Source organism: Dipodomys ordii, unplaced genomic scaffold (assembly GCF_000151885.1).
Source record: "Dipodomys ordii isolate 6190 unplaced genomic scaffold, Dord_2.0 Scaffold26, whole genome shotgun sequence".
NCBI lineage: Eukaryota > Metazoa > Chordata > Mammalia > Rodentia > Heteromyidae > Dipodomys > Dipodomys ordii.
The window spans coordinates 10,303,370-10,330,708 of NW_012267242.1; the positions used below are offsets into that span (position 1 = coordinate 10,303,370).

The 27,339-nt window shown below is 46.0% G+C and overlaps 1 protein-coding gene across 1 annotated transcript in view; it reads left to right on the plus strand.

Moving 5' to 3' along the window:
* Positions 1 to 24,110, plus strand: part of Capn2 (calpain 2, (m/II) large subunit) — a 50,932-nt gene extending 26,822 nt beyond the window's left edge. Inside the window, exons 6-21 of the mRNA XM_013015319.1 lie at positions 810 to 893; positions 2,374 to 2,459; positions 3,388 to 3,462; positions 4,231 to 4,391; positions 5,810 to 5,979; positions 7,625 to 7,636; positions 8,997 to 9,208; positions 11,222 to 11,258; positions 12,178 to 12,243; positions 14,363 to 14,420; positions 17,090 to 17,154; positions 18,018 to 18,086; positions 18,982 to 19,060; positions 20,480 to 20,596; positions 21,135 to 21,193; positions 23,440 to 24,110. Coding sequence (XP_012870773.1) covers positions 810 to 893; positions 2,374 to 2,459; positions 3,388 to 3,462; positions 4,231 to 4,391; positions 5,810 to 5,979; positions 7,625 to 7,636; positions 8,997 to 9,208; positions 11,222 to 11,258; positions 12,178 to 12,243; positions 14,363 to 14,420; positions 17,090 to 17,154; positions 18,018 to 18,086; positions 18,982 to 19,060; positions 20,480 to 20,596; positions 21,135 to 21,193; positions 23,440 to 23,463 — 1,374 coding nt within the window. The 3' untranslated portion in view covers positions 23,464 to 24,110. The remainder of the gene's footprint in view (positions 1 to 809; positions 894 to 2,373; positions 2,460 to 3,387; positions 3,463 to 4,230; positions 4,392 to 5,809; positions 5,980 to 7,624; positions 7,637 to 8,996; positions 9,209 to 11,221; positions 11,259 to 12,177; positions 12,244 to 14,362; positions 14,421 to 17,089; positions 17,155 to 18,017; positions 18,087 to 18,981; positions 19,061 to 20,479; positions 20,597 to 21,134; positions 21,194 to 23,439) is intronic.
* Positions 24,111 to 27,339: the final 3,229 nt, after the last annotated feature.

Below are 27,339 nucleotides of genomic sequence, written 5' to 3' on the forward strand. Positions count from 1 at the left end.
TGTTAGGAACTAGGGATTGCTAGGCAACAGCCACGCTGTCTGGGGTATAACTGCTGGGGTGATGGGCCTCCAGCCTTTCCTTACCTCCCAGGCTTATTTCCTGTTCTGAATCACCCCTCTGCTCCTAGACCCAAGGTTCCCTGAGAAAGCCTGCCCTCTGCTGGACTCCCCATCTCCAGGGCTCCACCATGAGCTCAGCAGCCTTTCTCTTGGGTCCCAGGGTTGATGGATTTAGGGGAGGATTTCAGAGGAAATTGGAAGGAATTCCTTCCCTTAATGGCTATTCCAGGCAAAACTCACCAGGGGATGGGAGGTAGAAGGTGGGTTGTGTCCAGTCCCATACAAAAGTTTACGCGTAACAGACAGGAAAAGAGTGGCTTTGCGGAGTTTCTAATGCAGCCAATTCTGAACTCAGACATTGCCAAAAAAAAAAATCACCATTGCAAAAAATCACCATTGCATAAAACCATGCAGCTGTGCTGGGACAGACAAGGGTGCTTGGAGAAATCAGTCCATCTGGGTTATTGATGATGCCTGGCTGTCTGTCCTGCATCCTGAGGCCACCTGAGGACCCTCCCTCAAGGGTGCAACCCTGCACACTTACCCCAAAGAGGGTGAATACACTGTATGTTCCCTCTGTGTGTATCTTATGTCACCTTACCTGAGAATTAGCACTTAAAAGCAGGTAACAGAAAGCACAGCGCTGCAGCCCCCTCCTCCGGCTTGGCCTCTGTGTTGTTGCCTGTGGTCCCCTTGCAGTAGGACATGGGTGATGGGGTGCAGCCACTGCTGACTTGCTGTATTTGCAGATCACCAGTGCTGCAGATTCGGAGGCTGTCACGTACCAGAAGCTGGTGAAGGGGCACGCATACTCGGTCACCGGAGCTGAGGAGGTAATGGGGGAGAGGGAGTTCTACTCCCCTAACTGGAATAACTCAAAATCCTTGTTCTCAACAGCCAAGCAGTCCTGGGGCTCAAGCCGGAGCCTAGGCTGAATCGATACTGCACTGCCCTTTGCTAGCCGCACAAGTGCCTTCAGGCATTCTTTAGTCTGGCTCAACTTTTAAAAAAAACAAAAACCCAAAAAACAAAACAAAACAAAAACAGCACTTAGCAGCTGTATAGTGGGGTTTGAGGTGGGTTTTTTTTTGTTTTTTGTTTGTTTTTGTCCTTTGTTTTTGTTTTGCCAGTCCTGGGGCTTGTGAATTCAGGGCCTGGGTGCTGTTGCTGAGCTTCTTTTACTCAAGATTAGCACTCTTACCATTTGAGCCACAGTACCACTTCTGGCCTTTTCTATGTATCCGTGGTACTGAAGAATCGAACCCCGGGCTTCATGCATGCTGGGCAAGCACTCTACCACTGAGCCATATTCTCAGCCCAGCTGTACAGTGTTTTTCAGTTTTTAAAGTCCCTCTACATTTGACCTCACAAAAACATTCATGGCTCTGCCTCTTGCTAGCAGTGTCACTTGAGAAATTTGCTTGGATTCTGTTCATTTGCTCATACTTAAAATGAAAATAACAATAGGTTCATAGTGAGGTGGTTGTTTTATGTGATGAGGGCCTACCCACATCACATTGTAAGTAGTAGCTGGTGTTGCAATTGGGATCATTGTTACTACAAATAGTATCAAGCAGCCCAGGTTCAGTGTTAATTGTCATCCTAGACCTGACCTCTTTCATTTAACTTTGGTTTTATTTTTCCTTATATTCTTTGTTATTATTATCATGGTAATATTTGGAAGGGTTACACAAAGAGTACATTTCTTTTTGGACAATGTCACCCTTCCCTTGCTTTCTCCCAGTTTTTCCCTTCCACCCCTCTCCCCCCTCAAGTTATATACTTCATTTTCAACATAGTGTCTAGTGAGTACTATTGCTGCATTTGTTCTCCCTTTGTTCCTCCATTCTTTGCCTCCTGTTCTTTTTCTTTTGATTCCAGCCTGGGCAACACAAAGAGATTCTGTCTCAAAATGAAACAAAACTTTTGCATACTGCGTCTGCTTGTTCTCATCCATGTTCTTTTAGCAAGTGGTAAGGCTTCCCTGAGAGCCTGTGACTAACGTATATCCTCTTCTAGTTAGTTAAATTGACATTTAGGGACAAACACACCAATCACAGGCACCAGCACAAAGGTGTTTGAATCTCAAGCTAATCTCAGTCCTCTTAAGAGCTAAGTCCTAGGAGCTTAAATTCCCACTTTTCCAAGCAGGGCAGCAGTGAAGGGTCTAGACCCCTAGAGGTATCACAAACCCTTTACATCTATCATGCTTGTCCCTCATTTGTGGATTCAACACCAGGTGGGAGTCCCTCCTGGCCTGGCAGGCCCTCAGCTTCTCAGCTTCTCCCTCCTCTTTTTCATCTGATCCTTCAGGTTGAAAGTGGAGGGAGCCTGCAGAAACTGATCCGCATCCGAAATCCCTGGGGAGAAGTCGAGTGGACCGGGAAGTGGAATGACAAGTAAGGAGCGTGGAGGCTGGGGCTGGAGGAGGGATAGTCCACAAAGAGGCCCTGATGAACCAAGCTTGGAAAATGCTCCCACACTGTAAAGCACCACACACTGTGCTTAGAAACAAGGCCCTGGCCCACACTGAGTGGCCCGTGGGGTGTGAGCTCAAAACACTACTCAGGCACTCTGGAAGCTTGCTCCAGACTCAGGGATCTTGTGCCATACATTCCTTCCCTACCTGGTGATCCATCCTTTCACCAGTTCAAATCCACCCTGCTATTATTGGGCCTTCGGGGCGGGGGGGGGAATGTATTCCTCATCTCCTAACACCTCTATTTCAAGGACATGAACTTGGCACCAAAGCAGAGACATCTATCTGTTGCTCTCCAGGGCTTCCTGGTAGCTGTTAGGCATTCTGCTATTTGGGGTAAATGCTCAGTTGGGCCTCTCCCCCAGTGCCCATCCCCGTACCTCCATTTTTTGCACCTGTTTCTGGCCTGTCCCAAGTGGCCTCAGCCTTGGCAGGATGCCTGTTGAGACTTCCTTCCAGGTGTGGTAATAGAGGCTTCATTTCAGGTGTTCAGTCGTTCCTAAAAGAGCTGCCAGACTGCTCTCAGTTTGAGCAAGTGGACCTCTTTCATTCTCACTCATGGGCTGTGCTCATTTTTCCAGATACTTCCTTGCTGCCATCATCCAGGAGGAAGCATCCGCTCACCCTGCTCGCTTGTTTGCCCCTCCCTGGTGTTTTTCCTCTTTCAAATGCTTTGTGAGCAGTTTGTTGTGGCTCTGAGCCAACTGTGAGGCGATCCCTCCTTTGGGGAGGGGGTCTGGGTCCTCAGAAGTCAGAATGGGTCCTGCTCCTAGACTTTGAGGAATCACCTGGACAAGTCACCCGCATACACTCACTCCTGAAGCCTCTCACATTGCTCTGCTTTGCAGCTGCCCAAACTGGAACACTGTTGACCCGGAGGTGAGGGAAAGGCTGACCCGACGACATGAAGATGGAGAGTTCTGGTAAGATGAGTGGATCCCCAGGAAATGATTTGTCTTCCCTGATGTCACTTACTGGAAAACTACTAACAAGAATGTGGGCCAGAAGGGCACAAGAGCATAAGTTCCTGGCTTTGTTGTTTTATTTTGTGTGTATGGGTCCTGAGGATTGAGCTCAGGGCATAAGCACTATCCCTTAGCTTTCTTGGCTCAAGGCTAACACTCTTCCACTTGAACCACACCTCTACTTCAGCTTTTTGGTGGTTAAGTGGAGATCAGACTTTCATGGACTTTCCTGCCTTGTCTGGCTTTGAACGACAATCCTTAATTTCAGCCTCCTGAGTAACTCTTCAATGATTCCATTGCAACAGTTGAGTTAACAAGCTGAGAGAAAAATTCCTTCAGTAATGTCCAGACCCTAAGAGAAAACAGCGATGAATCCAAGCCTCTTAAGAAACCAGTTCCTTAGTGAGAAGCGATGGCCCCATCGCTGTGTGCGCATGCGCCCCTCTGAGGATCATCCACAGTTAGACACAGCTTGTAGCTTGCCCAGATACTATTTGATATCTAAGATGCCCATTTTTGAAAACTCTGGGCTTCAGAGGCCCATTAATTTGATCAAAGTTACCCAGTTGGACAGTGGCATTGCCAGGACTAGAATCAGGAATTCAAATTCTAGACCTGATACCCACCATTGGGCCACATTCTGCTGCTCTGCCTGGCCTTGACTGACCTCGTTGGAAGGTCAAGACTCACTTTTACCCAGTGATTCCCTGTCTCTGCTTTTGCCAGGATGTCTTTTGGTGACTTCCTTCGACACTATTCCCGCCTGGAAATCTGCAACCTGACTCCCGACACCCTCACCAGTGACAGCTACAAGAAATGGAAGCTCACCAAGATGGATGGGAACTGGAGGCGAGGCTCCACTGCAGGGGGCTGCAGGAACTACCCCAGTAAGTGCTGTGGCCGCCAGAGGCCACGCCACCCTCACCTTACCCTGATAAACATGCCATCCCCAGCCTGGCATCCCTGAAGAGGCGGTGGCTACTCACTGGGGCTCTTGCTGTCTTCCTTCTTCCCAAGCCTGTGTCTCAACACCTTTCTCCCTTAAAAATTGTCTTATTCTGATGACACCTGCCCATTATGGAACATACACTGGGCACGAGGAACTGTCCTAAAATGCATATGTGTGTGTGTGTGTGTGTTTATACACACACATGTATATGTTATTTCCTCTCATCTTCACCAGAAAACATCTTATCATCTCCATCTTTAAGACAAATGAAGAGAGGCAGGCCCAAGGTCACACAGCTTGCTGGGATTTGAACGTAGGTAGTCTGATGGGACCTGAGTGGCAGGCCACGGTCCTATTTTGAGTCTCTGTTGCAGATAAGGAAACTGAGGCTCTAAGTATATTCCTGGCCCACAGAGCAAGAAAACAGACTGAGACTAGCTGAGTGGTCTCTGCAGCTCAAGTATTCAGACACCCAGTAGAAGTTCTAGAGGTCACCCACAAATTACCCTTCTGACACATTAGATCAGGGGTCAGCATACAATTTCTCATGAACTGTTCCTAAATGCTTTTGGCCCGATGGGCCATCCAGTCTCTATAGTGTCTACTTAGCTCATGCAGAAATGAATGGCCATGGCTGTATGCCAATAAAACTTAATTTACAAAAGCAGGTGGCAAAATGGTATCTTTAATTCCACCATTAAGAGGATATCCCATTAGATATAGGAAGGCATTAGCTTAATTACTTTCAAGCATGAGTAGCTCTCAGATCCTTCCTGAAAATAGGTTTTGGAAGTGAAAGGTTAGACCCATCATGAATGTGGGTAAGGCCTGAGAGGATAAGAGGCACAGAATCCGAAATTGTACACATGGTGTCCCTGGCCTTTAAGTCTACTGGAGGGTTGAATACTAAGGAAAAGACCCCAGAGCCCTCTCAATCAGGCCATCTGGCCCATCTCTGTCCTGTGTGAAGATACCACTAGATGGCGTCAAGACAAGTCAGCAAGAGAGTACTACACAGGAAGTTCCTCAGCTTTTGTCCTTTTGGGACTTAGACCACTCAAGGAGCCCATCGCCCTTCCCCTTCACGTTCCAAGGGCTGGTGTGCTCTTAGGGGAGACCTCAGAAAGCACTTTCATCATAGTAAGTGCAGGCTACCTTGTCTCAAAAGCCCACCTCCATCAGTGTCCACCCTGCCTGCTCACCCTGGTTCTTTTGCTCTTTCCACCATCTCCTGCCATCTTCTCTCCTCTTCATCCCTGTCTTAGAGGCCTCCAGCCTCCAGACTAAGGCCCACCCTAGAGCTCTTCCCATGCATGGCTACTTAAGGTTGGGTCCCTCTATCCCTCTCTACCACAGACACCTTCTGGATGAACCCTCAGTATGTGATCAAGCTGGAGGAGGAGGATGAGGACCAGGAGGATGGGGAGAGCGGCTGTACCTTCCTGGTGGGCCTCATCCAGAAGCACCGGCGGCGGCAGAGAAAGATGGGCGAGGACATGCACACCATTGGCTTTGGCATCTATGAGGTATGTACGGGCAGAGCAGAGGTGGAGCTCCACCTCCCTTCCCTTCTCCTTTGGCCCAGCGTGGAGACAGATTCCAGAAGCAGAACTAGGGATGAAGTGGACAGGGAATTTAGCCAGGCCAAAGCAAAGCCACTGTCTTGGCCTGGCTAAGAGCTGCTGTCACAGGGAAGTCCTTGCCACTGGTCTGTATCTCTAGAACCTTCCCATGCCTTCCTCATTACCTCATGGGCAGCTTCTTGAGAGTTCCACATTTTCACATGGCCTCTGTGTCCTTTTTCATGTCCCCCACGCCTAGCATTCCAAAGAACCGAAGAGATGTGATCTAGAACACAATATTCTGGCCCACGCCAAGAAATATAGTGAGGGCTGGACTGAGCCACCAGCAGGTCAGAGCCCAGGAAAGTCATTGGCCTGGACTGTGGCAAGCTCCAGACAGGAGAACAAAGAGTTATTATGTTCCTCTCAAGGATCTGTTGGCTGGAGCCCTGCTCCCCCAGACACCCTGGCTTCTTACAGGTTCCTGCTTCTCATTCCATGCCAAGTTAAGGCAGAGTTCAGCTGAGTGGACACTAGAGGGCAGCCTTGTTATTGCTGCCTCCCACTTTAGGCTGAGGGCCGGACTGGGGCTAGGAGACGTTCTAATGTATAAGGACCCTGTCCCTATCCTTCTCTATCCACATTACAGTGTTCTGTGGCCTTGCTTGGCAGTGAGAGGCCTGAGGTGCAAGGAAGACCTTATGAGAAGCTGACAGGGTGCATTTTGGTTTGATGGGTGGAACCCAGTGATGAACTGAAGCCAGGGCCTTGCTGCTCCATGCTCCTCAAGAACCTCGTTCAATGAAGTCACACAGGCAGCCTGAAAATGGCTACCCGTTGGGGAGACAGGATTATTTACACCATGGGAACTTGCATACACTTCCAGGCAGGTAGTTTATGATGCCTAGCACACTCTGATGCACCCAGACAAGGTGTCAGGGGAGAAAACTCCTTGGGTTTGCTCTCATTGGCCATGTGGTTGCCACCAGTGGGTCACAGAACTTAGTCCAGTCCACTCACCTGAGCAATGGAGATGGATGAACACCATAAGTTGTATAAAAAAAAATGAACATAGTCTATGACTCCACACAGTCTCTGAAATAGGAGCCAAGGACTTTGGGACAAAATATAAACTGAATTGTGTTGCTTCAAGCACTTGAAACTCCAGTCATGGACTTTCAGAGTTAGGAGGGACTTTGGTGAGAAACTGAGCTAAAAAGCAGAAATGGCTTGCTGAAAGAAATACAGACTGGATGTGAGTAAGCGAGCCCTGCTTGTTGCTTCCCTCAACTGAGCAGGCCCTGCTTTGCCCACCTGGGAGGTAGGATGTGCCTTTGCCACAGCTGGCTAGAAACTGTAGGCAAGTCCTTATCTATCCCCACTTCTCCATTTCAAGATGGTGGAGGTACCATCTATGACATCACTGGGTTTGCTTTCCAATATGGTAGACATACCATATTAAGTTCCTTAGGCACCATTTATTATGGTGACTTAGTGATAGTGCTAAAACGGCAGAGAAAAGAGGCAGCAGATGAGTTGGTGGCGATGCTGTTGTTTTCATACCCTGTCTGCTTCCCAAAATCTGAATTGGGTTTCCTTTATTTTGCAGGTTCCAGAGGAGGTACGTTGGACCAGTCCTTGTCCGTGGGGGCTTGGGTCACCAACACTTGTGAAGCTTAAACTGGCAGAGCTTGGAAAAGGACTGACGGTTATGAGGGATACATCTTAACCCCATCTTGGATCCTTTTGAGCTCACTCTGGTCCTGGATCCTATTGGCCTAAGCTCCTGGGAAATCCCTGTGGGGCCGGCTGCCTCTCTCAGGCCAGAAGAGCCTGTGCAGGGTTGGGTTCTGAGCTGGAAACCCATAGTCCTTAAACTGCATGAGGCCTGGCCCAGAGTCCAGTGTGACTCTGAGAACAAGCAGGAAGGGGGAGATGAACCTGTGGACTGGACCAGAAGACAAGGTGTGAGCCTAGACAAGGAGACCAAAGCTCTGCTCCCAGACTGTGACCTTCAACAAGTGACATCCTTTCTGTACTTCAGTTTCTTTTCTAACCAAGTGGTTAGCCATCCACCTCACTGGTGTGTTGTGAACATGAATTAAATTGTGCCAAAGCACCGAGAAGGCCACAGGTAGTACTACCTGATAGGATGACAGCAGCTGAGTAATTCTCAAAGCCATTTGTTTAAGTGGACATAGAGGACACCGTGACCCACCCACAGCATGCTTCTTTCACAGGAAGTCAGTGCAGCCCATGGTGTCAGGCTTCCTTGGATGCTATGTGTGGAGTTGTAGCTTCAGACATAGACTACATCCAGTTTAGCAGCTGATCCCCTTCTGCACCCCTGTGTGTGTGTGTGTGTGTGTGTGCGTGCACGCACATATGCATTTGTGCGTGTGTATGCATGTGATCCTGTGTGTGTGTGTGTGTGTGTGTGTGTGTGTGCGCGTGCGCGCACATATGCATTTGTGCGTGTGTATGCATGTGATCCTGGAGTTTGAATTCCGAGCTTCATTCATGTTGCTAAGCAAGTGCTCTACCACTTGAGCCACATCCCTGGCTTTTTCATTTTGTTTACGAAACATCTCTTACTAATTTTACCCAGACTAGCCTTGGATCGTGAGCCTCCTGTCTACATGTCCCAAGTAGCAGGAGTGAGCCCACATACCTGGTATTGCCTTTGTGTGTCATACATCACATAGAACTTCCAGATTCCTGCCATGGGGACTCTAGCCCTGTCGATAGTCACTTAAGGGAAGAATGCAGGAGGAAAGATGGCATTTCTATAGAGGCTGAAGACAAGGGCTTTTGTTTCTCATGTCTCTGAGTTCTCCCATGGCCATTGGTTACTTTTGGTAGAAAGCTTACTTTTTTCTGAAAATGATCCAGACATCCTTATTGTAATTCCTTTATTTTGGAGAGTACAAAAATGATACTTATTTGAAGCTCCTTCCCTCATTTCTCTGCTTATTCATCAGCTGATTGGACAAACCAACATCCACCTGGGCAAAAACTTTTTCCTCACCACTCGCGCAAGGGAGCGGTCTGACACATTCATCAACCTCCGAGAGGTTCTCAATCGCTTCAAGCTGCCCCCAGGAGAGTACATCCTCGTGCCTTCTACCTTTGAACCCCACAAAGACGGGGACTTCTGCATCCGTGTCTTCTCAGAGAAGAAGGCTGACTACCAGTAAGTGCTTAGTTCCTCTCTCTACTCCCCTCCCTCTCCCCAGATGCTGGTCTGTTCTTCACGCCTGAGTACCACTCTCTTTCTCTGAAATATCTGTCTCCCTTAGGGGAGTCAGTGGGAGACTGGTGTATTGGATGAAGAATTGTTCATGTTCTACTCAGGGAAACAAAGACAAAGCCACCCAAGAGACTTGGGGGTGAAAGAGGGAGTGGAGAATGACCTGAAGAATCCCATTTCACAGTTGTATCTTTGAATGACTTACCCTAGACAGTCTATAAGCTGCGTAGGGTAGCTGTCTAGGGAGAATGCTGGGCAGTACTGGTATAAGCCTTGTTTCCCCAGGCCATGCCACTAAGGCTCTCCAGGAAGAAACCGTGATAACTTCGGTGGTCCCAGAACCTCCCCCTGTTGCAGTCATGGATGCTCCAGTCCCCTCCCCACTATGCCCTTTAAGGTCCCAGCTATTTAAGAATAGTCTTGATTGATCCCACACTTTCCTGCCACTGTCCATGTGGCCTCAGTTCACTGTGGCCGCTGCCACTTTGGTCATTGGTACATTAGGTTGGAGGGCACTTGATTGGCAGAGGCAAAATCAGCCTTGGCAATGTTAGCAGAAGGATGTTCACTGGAAGGCCATGAGGACTCCTGCTGGAGTCCTCCTCCAGAGGGAGGCAGGGCACAGACAGGAAGAGCAGGAGGAAGGCTGTGCTGGATCTTGTGTTGATATTCCAAAGATCCCCCCTTAAAGCATGTCCAGTGGGCCAACTTTATGTCCATCCTTGGCCTGTCAGCTCCTGCAGTGAGTGGGAAGAGAGGACTAAGAGGGACCAGGTCTCCTATTTCCAAGAGTGTACATGACAGAGAAATCATTTCAATTCCAGGCATCTGCAGGCCAGTGAATACCGTTAGAACATCACTGGAGCCAGCCCCTGCCACCATCAGGCTCTCTTTTTTTTTTTTTGTTGGTCGTTGGGCCTGAACTCAGGGCCTGGGCACTGTCCCTCAGCTCTTCAGCTCAAGGCTAGCACTCTACCACTTGAGCCACGGCACCACTTCTAGCTTTTTCTGCTTATGTGGTGCTAAGGAATCAAACCCAGGGCCTCAGGCATGCAAGGCAAGCACTCTACCATTGAGCAACCTTCCCAGCCCCAGGCTCTCTTCTTTTGCTGATGCTTGCCCTGGGGCAGAAGCCTTTCCTCTTAGCTCCCTGGAGGACTGACCAGGAAATGGAGACATGATCCAATATCATTGGAATGACACTGTTGTCAACCCTTGTCCGCCCTGCTAACCACAAACCACTGTCCCAGGAAAGCTCAGTCCCCTCAGCTCTCTCCAGGGTGAGCTCTTAAACCTCAAAGCTGTCTGACTTCCCCGTCACAGGATATTAATTATGTGCCAGATTCCAGTCCCGAGCACCAGGAAGTCTTCTCTCCTTTTGTGATGCACCAGGAAGTCTTCTTATTCCTCCTTCTGTGGTGCATCAGCTCCACAGACAGGACTTGTAGTAGCCTAGTTTAAGATCCTAAGCACCCAAGGAAGATCTCTTACCCTGAGTGTGGAGCTGAGGAATCTATCCTAGGACAAGGGACTATATACATGATCAACTAGCCACTGCCTGAGTGCAGCTGAAATTACACACTGCCCCTCTCCATCCTGAAGCAGTACAAGTAGGTAATGGACAGGTCTCACCATGAAGGCTTTACAATGACAGAGTGTATTTTAAATGTAATTTCAAAGTTGTTCCTAGGGCCAGGAGCTAAATGAGTTACCTAGAGTTCCAGCTCCACCCTACATAGAAAGACTATGAAACTTGATAAGGACCCCAAACTGACAGACCATTTCAGCCTCAATTTCTGCTTGCTGAGGGGGGATACCTAAGCACAAACCTGGGATTGGCAAGATCCTCGCTGTTAACCTCCTGCTGGGTTTCAACACAGCCCTTCTGTTTTTATCCACATTGCTGATTTACCCTTCCCTGCCTTTTAGTAAATTGTATTTCCTTTCTGTTTCCAGAGCTGTTGATGATGAAATTGAGGCCAACGTTGAAGAGGTACTTGTAACTCCTTAACTCCACTCACTCTGCCCTGGATACCTAGAGAGCTGAGGAGCTGCAAAGGCCCACAAGGACTCGGGAGGCCCCCTGGGACTTCCTGGCCCCAGACTGAAATAGAGCCTACAACCCAAACTGGGAATCTGAGAGTCTGTTTCTTATGCTGGGGCCAAGGTTTGTTAATCAGTTTACCCATGTGTTTGTGGAGAACCAGAGAACACCAGTGCTACATTAAGCAGGGCCAGCTTCTTGTCATTCCTCCTATCAGATCTCAATTTTCTCATCTATAAAATGGAAACACAGTAGGACAGGATTTCTCATAGAGTTCTAAGAATGTGATTCCGTGGTAAATCCTGAAAGGTGTTTAGGGATTTCAAACAAGGCTCTATCTCAGCAAATATAAGTAGAAGATTTCCCCAAGCAGGGACAGGGGTCCAGGGCTCTCCTGCCTCTCCCCAGGAGCCTGAGATGACTCCACAATTGACTCATCAGTTGCTGAAGCTTGGCGCATGTCTTATGTCCCCAGTGGGAGATTGCACAGTCTCTAAGGGCCTCACTGGCCACTGCTGAAATCTCTCCAGAATGTTCTACTTAGCCCTTACACTTCCAAGTCCCTATGAGAGTAGATCACAAAAGTCCATCGGGATGGCTGTTAAAGGCATCTTGTGTATGACAAATGAAAGTGTAACTCCTTCCCACGTAGTTTACATTCCCTCTCATGTATGCCTTCTACTAGTTCTTCACATGGTCCTTTATTCCAAGCCCAATACCCTTAGAATTCGGCCCAAGGAATTGGACAGTTTCCTGTGTCCCAGTAGTGGACACAGGAAATTCTGAAGGAAGAAGGAAGGCTGCCTCAGACTGGAGGGGTGTCGCCTCTTCCCTCTGATTCATTGTTTCCTGTTTCTGCACCTTCCAGATTGATGTCAACGAGGAGGACATTGATGATGGCTTCAGGCGGCTGTTCGCTCAGCTGGCAGGGGAGGTAGGTGTTCCTCACACTCAGTGCTGACATAAAGGAAAGACAGCATTTGTCCTAGAGGAGACTTGTTTAAGGGAAGTAGGAAACCAACTGAGTAAGAGCAAAGAGGAACGACAGACATAGCTCCAATCTCAGCTTGCTCCTCCGTGCCTGATCCTCTCAGCCCTCTGCATGCTGCCAGGGCCTCCAAGCTCCGGCTCAGCTCTAGCTCCGTTCTTCCTTCCTCATGATTCTTAGGCTCACTTTGAGGCTATTTTTGTTCCTTTTGTTCCATGACAACTGAGGCACAAATTTCGACCCCCTCTCTTTGATTCCCACAAAATACTCAGGGAAGAGGGAAGGGTTTCAAGACTTTAAAAATACAAGTGACTTACAACAGGATATTGAGATCTTTTGTTCTTAAAATAATCCTTCAGACCTAAAAGGATGATGATGAGAATAATAGGACATGAATGCAAAAGAGAGATAATAGGAGGGATAAGAGGATGAGGAGAAAAAGGAAGGGATACTGAAGATTTCAAATTATATTTCGTGTGTGTGTGTGTGTGTGTGTGTGTGTGTGTGTGTGTGTGTGTGTGATAATAAAACTCCATCAGGCACTTTGAAAAGGGGGATGAGAGATTAACATGGTAATAATATGGGGGTAAATTGTTCACAATCAATCATCTATAGAAACAGCACAGTGAAACCCCCTTATGTGATTAATGTATGCTAATGCAGAAATAAAATTAAAAGATCATAGTGATAATCCATCAGCTGTCTAGGCCCACTACAAACTTATTTAGCTCTCTTCCCAAAACGTCAAAAGAAAAGTCATCCTTCTTCATTATGTGGAGAAATTCAGCTCTCTCCAACATTGCCACCAAGCTCATTTTTGTGCTTAGCCAAAGACTGATATCAAAGGGTTTTTTTTTGTTTTGTTTTTGTTTTTTGTCGGTCATGGGGCTTGAACTCTGGGCCTGAACACTGTCCCTCAGCTGTTCAGCTAAAGGTGAGCACTCTATCACTTGAGCCACTGTGCCACTTCTGGTTTTCTGAGTGGTTTATTGGAGATAAGAGTTTCACAGCCTTTCCTGCCCAAGATAGCTTTCAACCACGATCCTTAGATCTCAGCCTCCTGAGTAGCTAGGATTACAGGTATGAGCCACTGGTACCCAGCTTCTATCAGAGTTTTAAAGGAAGTGCCAGCTGACCCATATCCCTCCTGCTGCTATTCTCCCAGTTTACCAAAGGTAGGGGCCTTAGAGAAACGTAGTTTCCACTGAGTCACACACCCCACCCCAGGAAGACAAGGATGAAGACAAAGCAACCTTGCTTTTAAACCCTGGGACTTGTTCCTCACGTACACAAATATGCCTGAGTAAACCACTTCTGGAACCCCCTGGCATAATGGCCATAGAGAAGGATTGCGCAAGCTTGGAGACACCTATGTTTTTTGTGTTTTTTGGGGGGGAGGGTGGCTGTTGGGTTTTGTTGGGGCTTTGAACTCAGGGACTCATGATGGCTAGGCTGGCACTCTACCACTGAGCCTCATCTCTAGCCTTTTTTCAGCACTGCTTATTTTCAGCACTGCTTTCTTCGGATCTCAGGGCATGTATCTGTTTCACAATCCACCTATTTAACCCTTCCCATGAAGTTAAGATGACGGGCACACACCAGTTATTGGTCCTGGAGTCTCACCAACTTTTTCTTTCTGAGGATGGTCTTGAATCTGAGGTCCTTTCCATTTCAGCCTCCTAAGTAGCTAGGCTTATAAACATGAGCTGCCAGTACCCAGCAGAGATACCTAGTTTTAAGCAGTGTTAAAGGATGCCTGGGATCTGAATTACAAAAGATTAGGAAGGCATCCCACATAGGAGGACAGGTCTGAGTGTATTAGGTCCAGAAAGATCATGAACAGCAGAGATATGGTGATTGAATCAGTATAGATTGCTGTGCATAGAAACACTCTCTGAAGTGTGAACCAGGACAGAGCTACCCAGAGTGGGCTGGGAGCAACAGCACCCACTTTACCTGGAGAATGAGAAATACAAATAAGACCCATCTTGGGTATCTACTACATGTTTGTTGTGCTGAGCTTTACTCAGGAACTAAGACTGATGCTCTGATCATATGACCACAGGATGCAGAGATCTCTGCCTTTGAGCTGCAGACCATCCTTAGAAGAGTTCTAGCAAAACGTAAGTGTCCCTTCCTTGCAAATCCCCCCTTCTGCTCTTTTCCTTATGGACAAGGGAACATGGGAATCCTTTCATGTATTGGCTAAACCATTAGTCTCTACTCCTGTATAGAGCACTGTCAGGTGCCACTCCCCACTCCCTACTACCAGATTACAATGTTATCCTTCCATTGTATATTTAAATGAGCTTCATGTAACCATTTGTTCACTGGGAGAAAGATCATTTCACTTGAACCAATGGGCCAAGCCAATGATTTCAAGACTGGAAATGTCTGCTCTCAGTCCAGGCTGGAAGGTCCCATAAAATATGGGTAAAACTAGATCAAGTCTTAGAGCTATGACGCTCACAAATCTTTTCTCCTTCTTTCCTTCCTTTTTTTTTTTTTTTTGGACAGGGTCCATTATATAGCCTGAGCTAGCCTCAACCTCATGATCATCCTCGCAGCCTCCTGAGTACTAGTAGAATTACAGACATGTGCAACTGTGCCTGGCTTGTAACGATTTCTTTTTCCCCCTTTCTGTTTATTAGTTTACATAGGGAAGATTCCATTGGTACTTTTTTTTAAATGCCAGACTGGGGCTTGAACTTGAAGCCTCATGCTCTCACTTTTTCTCATCCAAGGCTGATACTCTTCCACTTGAGCCATGCTTCCAGTCCAGCTTTTTTTGCTGGTCAGTTGGAGATAGAATCTCAGATTTTTCTTCTTCTTCTTCTGAGGCTGGTTTTAAACTATGATCCTCAGATCTTAGCCTCCTCAGTAGTTAGAATTATAGAATTATAGGCATGAGCCACCAGTACCTGGCTATAACTATTTCTTAAGCTAAAATATCAACAAATTGATTGTTCAGTACCCTACTGTTGTTCACCACTAGGAAGAGAGAGAAATACTTTTCCCCTTCAAGTTATTACAAGTTATTCTACTTTTGTTAAGATATTATAAGATCAGGGGGCTGGGAAGGTGGCTCAGTGGTAGAGCACTTGCCTTGCATGCATGAGGCCCTGGGTTTGATTCCTCAGCACCACATAAGCAAAAAGAAAAAAGCTGGAAGTGGCGCTGTGGCTCAAGTGGTAGAGCGCTAGCCTTGAGCTGAAATGCTGAGGGACAGCGCCCAGGCCCGGAGTTCAGGCCCCATGAACGGACCCCCCCCCCAAAAAAAAGATATTATAAGATCAGAGGTTATAAATCTGGGTCTGAAACAAATCCCATGGACTTCAAGGGTTACCATGGTCTCTAACAATGCACCATATGGCCTCTCACATAAGCCTTCAATAAAAAAGCAATTCCTCCTTTGAGAGCCAACAAAAAGTTTAGGGCCAGCTGGACCTTCCATCCTCGTGTGTGTATGTGAACCTCATAGAGGGCAGAGACAGCTGCTCTCTACCTGGTGGCCCCTGAACAAATGGCTATAGCATAGCATCTGTGATTCACAGAGCACTCAACGAGGAGAAGCAGGATGGTCAGATGCAGCCCATCCAATTAGTCCACTGCAAAGCTCCCTCCTCCCGCTTTGGAGGACAAGAAGATGGTATTTACCCTTGTCCACGAGTGAGGTCATGGGGTTCTTCAGATGTGTGGCTGTCATGTGCCCAGGAGACTGAGGGCTCATTGTTCCACACAGCTGGAGGGTAGGAATAAATCAAGCCATGCTTGGTTCAGCCTGCTCCTTCCTGCTCTGGGGGGCAGGGCGGGGGGGGGGGGAGTGAGAGGAGGAGAAAGTGTTTGTTTCACATGGACCTTTGAGCTCAGACCTCTCCACTGCTTGTCTGGCGACTCCAGCCTTCTGCCCAAGAGCTAAGCTCACAGCCTCAGGTTCTGCACCCAAGAAGGGGTTAGTACCAAAAAGCATAGCTCAGTGATAGGTTAGGTTCTAACCTTTTACAAGAACATCATAGAGGGCTGGGAAGGTGGCTCAGTGGTAAAGTGCTTGTCTTGCATGCATGAGGCCCTGGGTTCGATTCCTCAGCACCACATAGCAGAAAAAGCTGGAAGTGGCACTGTGGCTCAAGTGGTAAAGCACTAGCCTTGAGCTGAAGAGCTGAGGGACAGTGCCCAGCCCCAGAGTTCAGGCCCCACAACTGGCAAAAAAAAAAAGAACATCACAGAAAGGATTCCTCCTCTTGAGTCTAGTGAGGCACCAGATTCCCGTGTGTGACAAACATCTCACCCCCAGCAAGTTGGGGGCACAGACAGGACATATAGGCCTGCAGGTAGACAGCTGGAGCAGTTTTCTTCCTCTCATGGGTTACAGCCTACAGCAAACACAGGTCATCTGGATTTCCCCCCTCTTCCCAGCAACCACAGGCAACTTTACACCCAATAAGCATTTACCTGTAATTCTAGCCCCAGGGAGGCTGAAACTGGAAGACCACAAATTTGAGACCAATATGGGATGTACAGCAAGATTTTGTATACAAGAAAAAAAATGTCCTTAGCAAATTCAGAGAACACATCTTTTCTGCCATGCCAATATTGGACACCTGTAGCTGTTTAAGGAAATTTAAACCTTGATTTTAAACCTATTGTAATTTAAACCTTAATTTAAATGTGACTATTTTAGTGGAGGACACGGAGAAAGGACATCTTTGTGGAAAGTTCCACCTTTCTGGAAAATCCTGCTGGACAGCCCTGCTTGGGAAGATTTTTCTGTCATGCTTATTTTGTCTTTTAGGCCAAGATATCAAGTCAGATGGCTTCAGTATTGAGACCTGCAAAATCATGGTGGACATGCTAGATGTATCCTTTTATGTGCTACAGAGAACAGCCACCAAGGAGTTTAGAAACTCACTCTAGAAAGTTCCAGTACATTGCCTTTTCGCACTTTAGAATGGCCAGTTGCGCTTGACTTGCCCTCCACATGACCTTCCTTCCTAAGAAAATAGAAAACCCCAGATAAAGGAAAGCATGCTGCCACATCCCCACCCACATGCATAGGCTCAGTGTGAGGGGCAGCCAGTCCATGCCAGCCCGTGCACAAAATCCCTGATATTATACCCATAGTCCCTGCCCAAATCAGCCTGGGTTGTTTCCTGAGCGGTGGTGTTTCCATTACTTCTAGGAAACTTTTTCTGGTGTGAATCTTTCTCTGGTTAGGATTTTACTCTACATCTGTAGATAAGGGCCTACCTCCATGGGCATTCTTCCTTCTCTGGGTTCTAGTTACTTTGAGAGCCACTTACCTGCCCTGAAAACAATGTAGTTTTGGTCTCCTCTTGTTTCTGATGCTCAGTGAGAAAGGATGGGAAGGGACAGTTGGGGGACCCATCAGTGGAGCTCCATCACACATCTTCTTAGAAATACTCTAAATAATACTGAATACAAGTGGTAGGGGTTCAGCTATGAACTAGTTCATTTGGATCAGGATCTAGGGGCTCCATGGCACCCCACAGTAATCAGGGTTAGCAGGAAGGAAGGTCTCTAGCTTACCTTTCATCCAATTCTTCATAGAGGAGGTATGGCAACGAAAAGGAGAAGGATCCTTTTGCCAAACTTCCTCGTACACAGGGTGTGATGACCAAGAGACCCTCCGAGAGGACAAACTGGCTGATGTTATAATTGAATGACTGTGGATTCCAGGAGTTTTCCTTGATTGAAGGCAGGAGGATGGGAGTGGCAAGCTGGGGCTGAAAGAGTTCTACATTCTCTGGACAAAGATTCAGAAATACCAAGTAAGATCTCAGGAGGGCTTGGCAGGGCGGTGGGCTGAATCATCTGTGTCTGGGAATATTCTAGGCATGTAGTTTAAGATGCAACAGGGTGGATGAACATTTTCAAGAGGATTGAGACTTGGCCCATGATAGAGCTCAGAACGAGCGAAGACCTGACTGGGCAAATGCAAAATTAAACAAAACAAAGACTTTGCGAAATAAGTCACTTATTGTCTGCCTTCACCTGATTGGTGACTAGAAAAAGAGCCGCCATTAAGGATTTCCTTAAAAGGCTGGGTGGCTCCATGGAGCCGTGAATTTGTAATTCAAGTATATAAATTACAAAGGGTGATCACATAGGCCCATGGCAGTCGGCTCAAGCCTGTAATCCTAGCTACTTGGTGTGTGGAGATCAGAGAGTCATTTTCTAAGGCCAGCCTGGGCAGAAAATTTCATGGGACTTCATCTTCACCAATGTCCTGAGAGTAGTGATTCATGCCTGTCACCCCTGCTACAGGGGAAATAACAATGGTTGGTTGCATTGACTGACAAGTACGTGGCCTATGCCTGTCATTCCTAGGCCTGGGAAGGTCCAAGTAGGAGGATCACAGTATAAACTGAGCAGAAAGGGAGAATTCCTCAATCTCCAAAATAACTAAGCAAAAAGGGGCTGGATGTGTGGCTCAAGCTGTAGAACACCTGTCCAGCAAGTGTAGGCCCCTGAGTTCAATTCCCAGTACTCCCAAAGAGGAAAAATGACAAAATATTTAAAGTTTTTTTTTTTAATAGGTGATTCTGGTAAAACCAAATGAGAGGCACAGAGCTGGATAAACTTTGCCTCTGCTCAACACAGAGGTCACTTGCCACTTGTTTTTCTTAGGGTCATGGTTTTTAATAACAATTTTTCATGTTCTAGAAAATTTACCGAGATATCGACGTTGACAGGTCTGGCACCATGAATTCCTATGAGATGAGGAAAGCGTTAGAAGAAGCAGGTAAGACTTCAAAGCTTTTCTCCTCTCCTTTGCTTCCTCCAGTTGTATAACACCTGTTCTAGTTGATACAACGCACTGCTTGTTGATAAGCTATCATATATAGCAGGTGATGATCTAATAAAGCATGCCCTTCTGGTTCTCCTGTTAAACACTAACTAGTCAAATGAAATGCAGTGCCAGAAGCTCTGCCCTCACAACCTGCGTGCTCCCAGGTTTCATCTGGAACAGCCTGAAAGAACACACAGGCAAAGCCACCTCTCAGCAGCCCTCTTTCCCCCACCCCCTCCTTTCTATTGCAGAAGGCAGTAGACACAAAATATCTCAGACCAACCCTCCTTTATCATAGGACACAGGCTTGGGGAAGACTGACTGAATGAGAGACAGTGGTGCTTGTGGACAAATATGCCAACATGAGGTTGTTCATTCAGTTAGTTGGGATATAATGCCACAGCAGAGACCCTTCCTCCCCCAAATAATAGTTGTTTAAATGAGATACATCTTTCTCACAAATAATCCAGGCTGGGATGGGACTACTGTCAGCTTTCCAAAGCTATGGCGTTGCATTACCCGTGAGGGACCTGGGGACAACTTGCCATCACAATCACAATATTGCCAACAGGTTGACAGGAAAAGGACTCCTTTCTTTTTAAGAGAATACAACTTCTGGGTTCTGGTAGCTCACACCTGTAGTCCTAGCTACTCAGGAGGCTGAGATCAGAAGACTGAGGTTTGAAGCCAGCTTAGGCAGGAAAGTCTATGAAACTCTTATCTCCAATTAACCAGTAAAAAGCTGGAAGTTGAGCTGTGGTTCAAGTGGTAGAGCATTGGCCTTGAGCAACAAAGCTAAGGGACAGTACCCTGGCCCTGAATTCAAGCCCCAGTATGGAAAAGGAAAAAACAAAACAAGCAAAGCATACCCATCACTTCTGCTCACACATCTTATTGTCCAGAATCTGGTCACTGGGTTTCAGATGACTGCAAGGGAAGCTGGGAAATGTAGTCTTTATGCTAGAGAGCCTCTGGCTCATTAAAAATACCTTTATTGTATACAAGGGGACAATTAACAGTAGTTTATCACACACAGTTTCTGTTGCCTATATCTAGGAATAAACTGATTTCCAAGATGATTCAGCACTAACTACACAAAACCTGGAAGCATGGTTAACAATTTAAGGATACATGACCATGGACACAGAGCAGACAAGAAGTGGTGGGATATCTGTAGGATGACAGTTTGGAAATAAAAGAAATAGCTGCAGGTACTGGCTTTACAAAGTGAAATCAGTCAAGCAGCCCAGGAACAAAAGCAATTACAACTGTAACGTAAAATGAATGTCACATCAGCTGTATAACTGGTGAGTGGAGCTAACTAGTGCATTCTGAACTTAGCCCTCAGTTCATGTGTTCACTTACCTCCAGGTTTCAAGCTGCCTTGTCAGCTCCACCAAGTCATTGTGGCTCGCTTTGCAGATGACCAGCTCATCATTGATTTTGATAATTTTGTTCGGTGTTTGGTTCGACTGGAAATACTATTCAGTAAGTGGGTATTTGGGGAAGGCCCATTTCTGTTTTCTTCATATTGAAGCAGCCCATCTTAAGCCAACATCAGTTGTGTATGTCCATAATCCTAGTACTCGGCAAGTTGAGATCTGAGGGTCTCTATTTGAAGCCATGCTGAACAGGAAAGTCTGTGAGAGTCTTATCTCTAATGAGCCACCAAATAGCTGGCAGTAGAGCTGTGGCTCAAGTGGTATAGTGCCAGCCTCATATGAAAAAGCTAAGGTACACACTCAAACCCTCAGTTCAAGCCAGAGTTCCTGCGCACACGCGCGCAAACACACACACACACACACATACACAGTGTAGCCTGTGTTTCACCACGGAGTGGTCACCTGGCCAGAGACATGTCTGTTGAAGAGCTGAAAATGAAATTCCCTCCTTAGTAATTTGGAGCAAAAGGGAAGAAATAACATCTCATGGCATTCAATAGTTAGTGACCCAAATGGGAGAGAGACAATGTGTTCTCTGTTTCAGCTCACTCACTTACGACATCCCCCTTTTTCTTCCTCCACAGAGATATTTAAGCAGCTGGATCCTGAGGACACAGGAACAATAGAGCTCGACCTTATCTCTGTAAGTCAGCTCATACCAGCCTCCTCTCTCCACGGGGATTTAGGGAAAGATGGGGCTGAATGGGCTGTTACTTGGCTGACCTGCTCTTTCAAGTTTTAAATATTTCCTAGTCTTTTGGGGACAAACCTGTATATAAAATCCCACAATCTTTACTTGCCATCGCTCCCCAACTATCTACTAAATCTCAAGTCCAAGAAAGTCAGGTATGCTTTGACTTGAGCATAAAACAAGGCTAAAGTTAGAAGATTAGGTGAATAAGAATCATTTAGGAGACTGCTAATCAGTATGCACAAGTATGCTTCTTATATAAAGAAACACTTGGAAAGCTGGGCATCAGTGGCTCTTGGTAGCCCCTGTAATCCTAGCTGCTCAGGAGGCTGAGATCTGAGGATTACAGTCTGAAGTCAGCCAGGGAAGGAAAGTCTATGAGACTCTTTATCTCCAATTACCCACAAAAAAAGCTGGAAGTGGAGCTGTAGCCCAAGTACAAAAGCTCAAGGACAGTGCCCAGGCCCTGAGTTCAAGCCCAAGAACCAACACACACAGACACAGACACACACAGACACACACACACACACACCTGGATAAAATTCAAGTTGGGTTTTTGGAATACCCATCAATATTTTGGCAGAACTGAAAACACCTTCAAAGAAAATTGCTTTTCTCTATTTCTTTTTTTGGTCCGGTCGTTGGGCCTGAACTCTGGGCCTGGGCGCTGTCTCTCAGCTCTTCAGCTCAAGCATTCTACCACTTGAGCCACAGTGCCACTTCCAGCTTTTTTCTTTTTTGCTTATGTGGTGCTGAGGAATCGAACCCAGGGCCTCATGCATGCAAGGCAAGCACTCTACTACTGAGCCACCTTCCCAGCCCAACTTTTCTCTATTTCCTACACATGCACACCTTCAAAATTCTAAACAAGTTTGTCATTTTACCCACTTGTGAAATTATCACTATCCAAATCACATTGATAGGCCAGTTTCATTAAAAACAAAATGTAGTATGTCCTCTTGTCATTCTGATGACAAAGAGCTGTCTCACTGGAAGATGCAGAACAGGCAGACTGCACATCTCTCATCACCTGGCTCCAGTAGGAAATAGAGCCTGGCACAGCACGGGCCACAGAGGGGTGTGGCAATATTCCCAACGCTGGCTGGGAATGACCGTCACCAGTTCTATCCCCGTGACACACAGAAGAGCAAATGTGAAAAGGAGGACAGGACAAAGGACCAGCAACTCTTTTCTTTGAATTTTGAACTCTAAAGGAAGCTGGTGATAAACCAGCTTTGTGATTCTACTGTTACGCATTATAAAGTGCCTTTATCCAACTATAGATCGTTTTGTTGGTTACAGATAACACTAAGCTTGTTTTAAAATTCTTAGGCAATCTAACCAAGTTGTGATCTTAAACATGGGTTCTGGAAACTCTAGTCTCCATCATTCCTGCTGGGGATCCTATTCCCCATTTCCCCAGCTCCCACCCACCCACACTGGCCCACGCTCACAGCCCACTCCCTGCCTGTTACATCTGAGAAACATCTTACCAATGATTCCCTCTGGCCTTACATAAGCTTCAGTGTGTGGTGACTTTACAGCTCTGCCTGTGGAATAAGTACACCTGGGACTTGCACAAGTCCAGATAGGTTCAGTCCAAATCCGATTTAAAGTTCCCATATCATATTGGGTCCAGGTGGCTCACACCTGTAATCCTAACTACGTAGGAGGCTGAGATCTCAGGAACTTGGTTAGAAACCAGCCTGGGCAGGTAAACATGAACCTCATCTCTAACCAGCAAAAAAGCCAGAAGTGGCATTGTGGTTTAAGTAGTAGAGTAGGGGACAATACCCAGGCCTTGAGTTAAAACCCCAGTACTGACCCAAGCAAACAAAAAAGTTTCCATACCATACCAATATAGAGCCAAAGCCAATATAGACCCCCAAACACCGGCGATCTTTTATAGCCACAACCCAAACTAACTTCTGCTGTGACACCCTGAGGCAAAATGTAAAAATGCTGGTTTATGTGTGGTTTGAATTTCACCCTCCATGAGTTCAGTTAACCCAGCAGTGACAATCTGATGCCAGCCACATAGACCACCAATCTGGAAAATGTGAGGCTCTAGAAGTTCGGTAGAGAAATGTTCATGCACTAGTATCTTAGCGCTTGGTAAGCTTTCAGAATAATCCAAAGGTGCTTGAATAAAACTTTCATTGGCCCCCTGAAATGACTTTCTTTTTTCTTTCCCACAGTGGCTCTGTTTTTCAGTACTTTGAAGTTGTAATTAATCTGCCAGAAAACTTCTTGTGAAAGAAAATTGGCCACGGACTAAACAACACTTTGTATCCGGACCTTGAAGTTATGGGAACATTCACCTAAACTTATTATAGCTGAAAATAATACTATTTGAGATAGCAAGACTTTCACATATCAAAGTAAAGGAGTTGCCTATTATTATACTAAACATAAATGAAATGTATAACCCTGGTAAGCTCAAAGAAAGCTTTAAGTCTGTAAATAGTATACACTTTCTACTTTTACACACTTTCCTGTTCATAGCAATATTAAACCAGGATGAAATGCAGGGAAGTATTTAACAGCTGAGCAGGAATTAAGTCAATCTCAAAGACCACAAGGTCCTTTCTGGGAATATTTAAACCAATTTTAACTTTAAAAATGTACTGTGCCACCTACCACACAGAAATCCAGGGACTGCCATTTCCCTTGAGCAAACTGGGAAATAGGATCCACTGTGTAGTAGTCTTATCAAGACATTTTCAGAGTCCAGGAACTAGAATGGTGGTGTACACCTGTAATCCCAGAATCCAGGAAGGTAAGACAGGAGGAGTATGAGTTCAAGTTCAGCCTCGGCTATCTAGCCAATTCAGTGGCAGCCTGGACTACCTAGGAAGATCCTGTCTGACAAAGAAAGGAAGAGGAATTAGAGGTGGCTCAAGTGGGAGAACACCAACTGGAGTGAAAAAGCCAAGTTCAAACCCCAGTACCCTTCCCCACAGACAAACGCAAAGAAAATTTGCTAGGTACCAGTGGCTTAGACCCTGTAATCCTAGCTCTTCAGAAGGCTGAGATCTGAGGATGGCAACTTGAAGCCAGCCTAGGTAGTAAAGTCCATGAGACTTATCTCCAATTAATCACAAAAAAAAAACAGAAGTGGAGCAGAAGAGTGCCAACTTTGCGTGAAAAAGCCAAGTGAGAGTACAAAGTCCTATGTTCAAACCCTAGTACTGGCATGCGCACACACAATATATATGAAAGAAAAGGAATCCAGATAGAAGACAAGTCTCTGTCATTTGGATTTAACACTTGATAGGTTTTATACAGTTGATCGTAGTAAATCCTTAAACTCAAGTTCTTAAACATATCTGGCCTTAAACATTTAGTCTTATTAAATACAGAAGGGATGCTACTTGTCATCAACTGAAGCAGGATGCACCAACCAGGCATCCAATTTGCAAACCGATCATAATGGACAAAACATGGTGTCAGCTGCCTCAAAAATCTATGCACTTCAGAACCTCCACCAGTATTTGTGCAGTTAGCTAGAAATTCTCTTGAAATGACATGAGCCGGCTTCCTGACTTGACCTTGGGAACATGCTAGCAACATTATGAAAATCCTGCCTTGTTGCCTTATCTCCTTCCAATGTACTGTTCAATAAAGTCGCCCCATGCAATCACACCATGCTGCATTTGTCTTCCTGGATGATGGCTCCAGTGCCATCATTTATGAGCACATAGTACTACAGCCGACTTGAACTTACATGAAGGATGTTGCCTCTATAATATTGAGAAAACATATTCCCTCTCATTTAGATGGGAAACTAGCCAATTTGAAACTGATTATCTGGCCCCAAAAAAGGGAGGGGGCAGCTATAATTTCTACTACCTGTTGATCTCTTTTAAGGAGGTGTAAGAGACTTGTGTACCTCTCCAGAAGTTTCCTGCATTCCCCGCCAGCTTAATGGCTCTCTGTCAGCTCTTACTACTAGAAAAATTTCAAAACAAAACAAAAAACAGCAAGAGAGCTGAGAAAACACAGATTGAATCACTGGTATGCTGCTGGTGATCAGCAAGGTATCGTACAAAACTGGAAAGATGAAGGTAACTTGGTAGACGAATTCTATGTATTATTTCCTAAAAAGATTTTAAGGTAGACTTCCTGAACACAAGTAGGATGAGCCTGAATTCCTACTTCTTCAGTGGGCTTTGTGGGCATAAAGAAGGTGTAAATAGAAAGCAGTTTCAATTCGCTGGAGCGATGTGGGGAGGGGTAGTGCTGGAACAGTGGGAGTTGGGGTGATTGGGTCTGCAAGTGAGCAAGGGATGAGGACCAGGAATGAGAGAATTGAGTGAACTGACCCAAGTAGTTGAAATATGGGACGCCTACAATGCCCAGTTAGGAGGCTTGGAGTGAGTAAGGCAGAAGGGCAGAAACCATTCCAGTCCAGACAGCTGTCCTGGCCACACCCCTCCTACTGTCCTTAACTGAAAGAGCTGGTCCAGCCAATCACTTACTAGATGCCTGGTTTGTACCAACTGCTTCAGTTGATGACAAGTAGCATCCCTTCTATACTTAATAAGACTAAATGTTTAAGGCCAGATATGCTCAAGGACTTGAGTTTAAGGACTTACTATTATCAAATTGTATAAAGCCTGTCAAGTCTCAAACCCAAATGGTAGAAGAGATGGGGATTTTTTAAAAAGAAAAAAAAAGGCATTTGTTTATCACAGCAAATTTAGAAAAGATGAAAAGGAAGCATCCCAAGCTTTACCACATAAAATTTATCACTGTCCATTTTACAGGGAGAATAAAGTAAACCTTCTCACCTGTCTTACCTCTCAGGGCTCACAGCCTATACCCTCACACACCTCACCCTCAACCTGTGCCCTGAATTGCGATCTCGAGTCTGTCTTGGCCACTCCTCAATGCCTTTTTTCCTACAAGGTGCTTTGATAGTGAAATAAAAGCCCAACAAGGAGAATAAAAACAAATGGGGTTCCTCCTGGAAACACAAGGAGTCATCATCTCCAGTAAGTTGGCAGTACTATATCCATGTGGATATAGTACTGGACGAAGATCCCCATTTCCCTGCTGGTTTTCAGCCAAAGGCTTTGAGTTTCCACATTCCTTGGCTTATAGCCCTTTGTGCTTCAAAGCCAGGAAGGTCTACCCTATGCAAAGTCTACCCTATGTCTTGCTGGCTATCCTTTCTGCCTAGTGTTCAGGTTTTCCTAATGCTTTTGAAGGGCTCCTGTGAGCATACTGGGCCCACCTGGATAATCCAAGTTGATCATCTTATTTTAAGGTTAGCTGATTAGAGAACTTAATCTGAGAAATCCCTCACAACAGTACCCAGATTAGTGCTGAAGAACCCAGAAGAGGGATTGTGGGAGGATTTAGAACTTTGCTTGTCAAGTGTATCTTTAGACGTGTAACTTATGCTGTTGTTCTTTCTCCATTACTTGAAAAGGCTTATTACTTTGTCATTCACTTACCTTCCTTGTTAGAATTGAGTTACTCATAAAAGTGCATAAGTAAAAACTGACCACTAGTTTTTTATTTACATTTTTTATAATAGTTGCATTAAGCAGAATGAGTTCATTGACTTAATACAAATCAATGTAGGTAACTCTATGAAGACACTGAAAAAAAGTGAGGGTGCTGAAAACAGCGACAGAAGGCGCTGGTGGCTCACGCCTGTCATCCCAGCTACTCAGGAGGCTGAGATCTGAGGATCATGGTTCAAAAGCCAGCCCAGCAGGAAAGTCCATGATACTCTATCTCCAATTAACCACCAGAAAAACAGAAGTGGCACTGTGGCTCAAATGGTAGAAGTGCTAGCCTGAGCTGAATCGCTCAGGGACAGTGCCCAGGCCGAGTTCAAGCCCCATGACAGACAAAAAAAGGAAGAAAAAAAAAAGTTATACCATGGAATGGAAACTAGTTCAACCACTCTGCCAGATGGTTGGTTTGGAGGTTCTTCCAAAAACTAAATAGAGGGGCTGGAAAGGTGGCTCAGTGGTAGAGTGCTTGCCTTTGCATGCATGAGGCCCTGGGTTCGATTCCTCAGCACCACATAAGCAAAAAGAAAAAAGCCAGAAGTGGCACTGTGGCTCAAGTGGTAGAGTGCT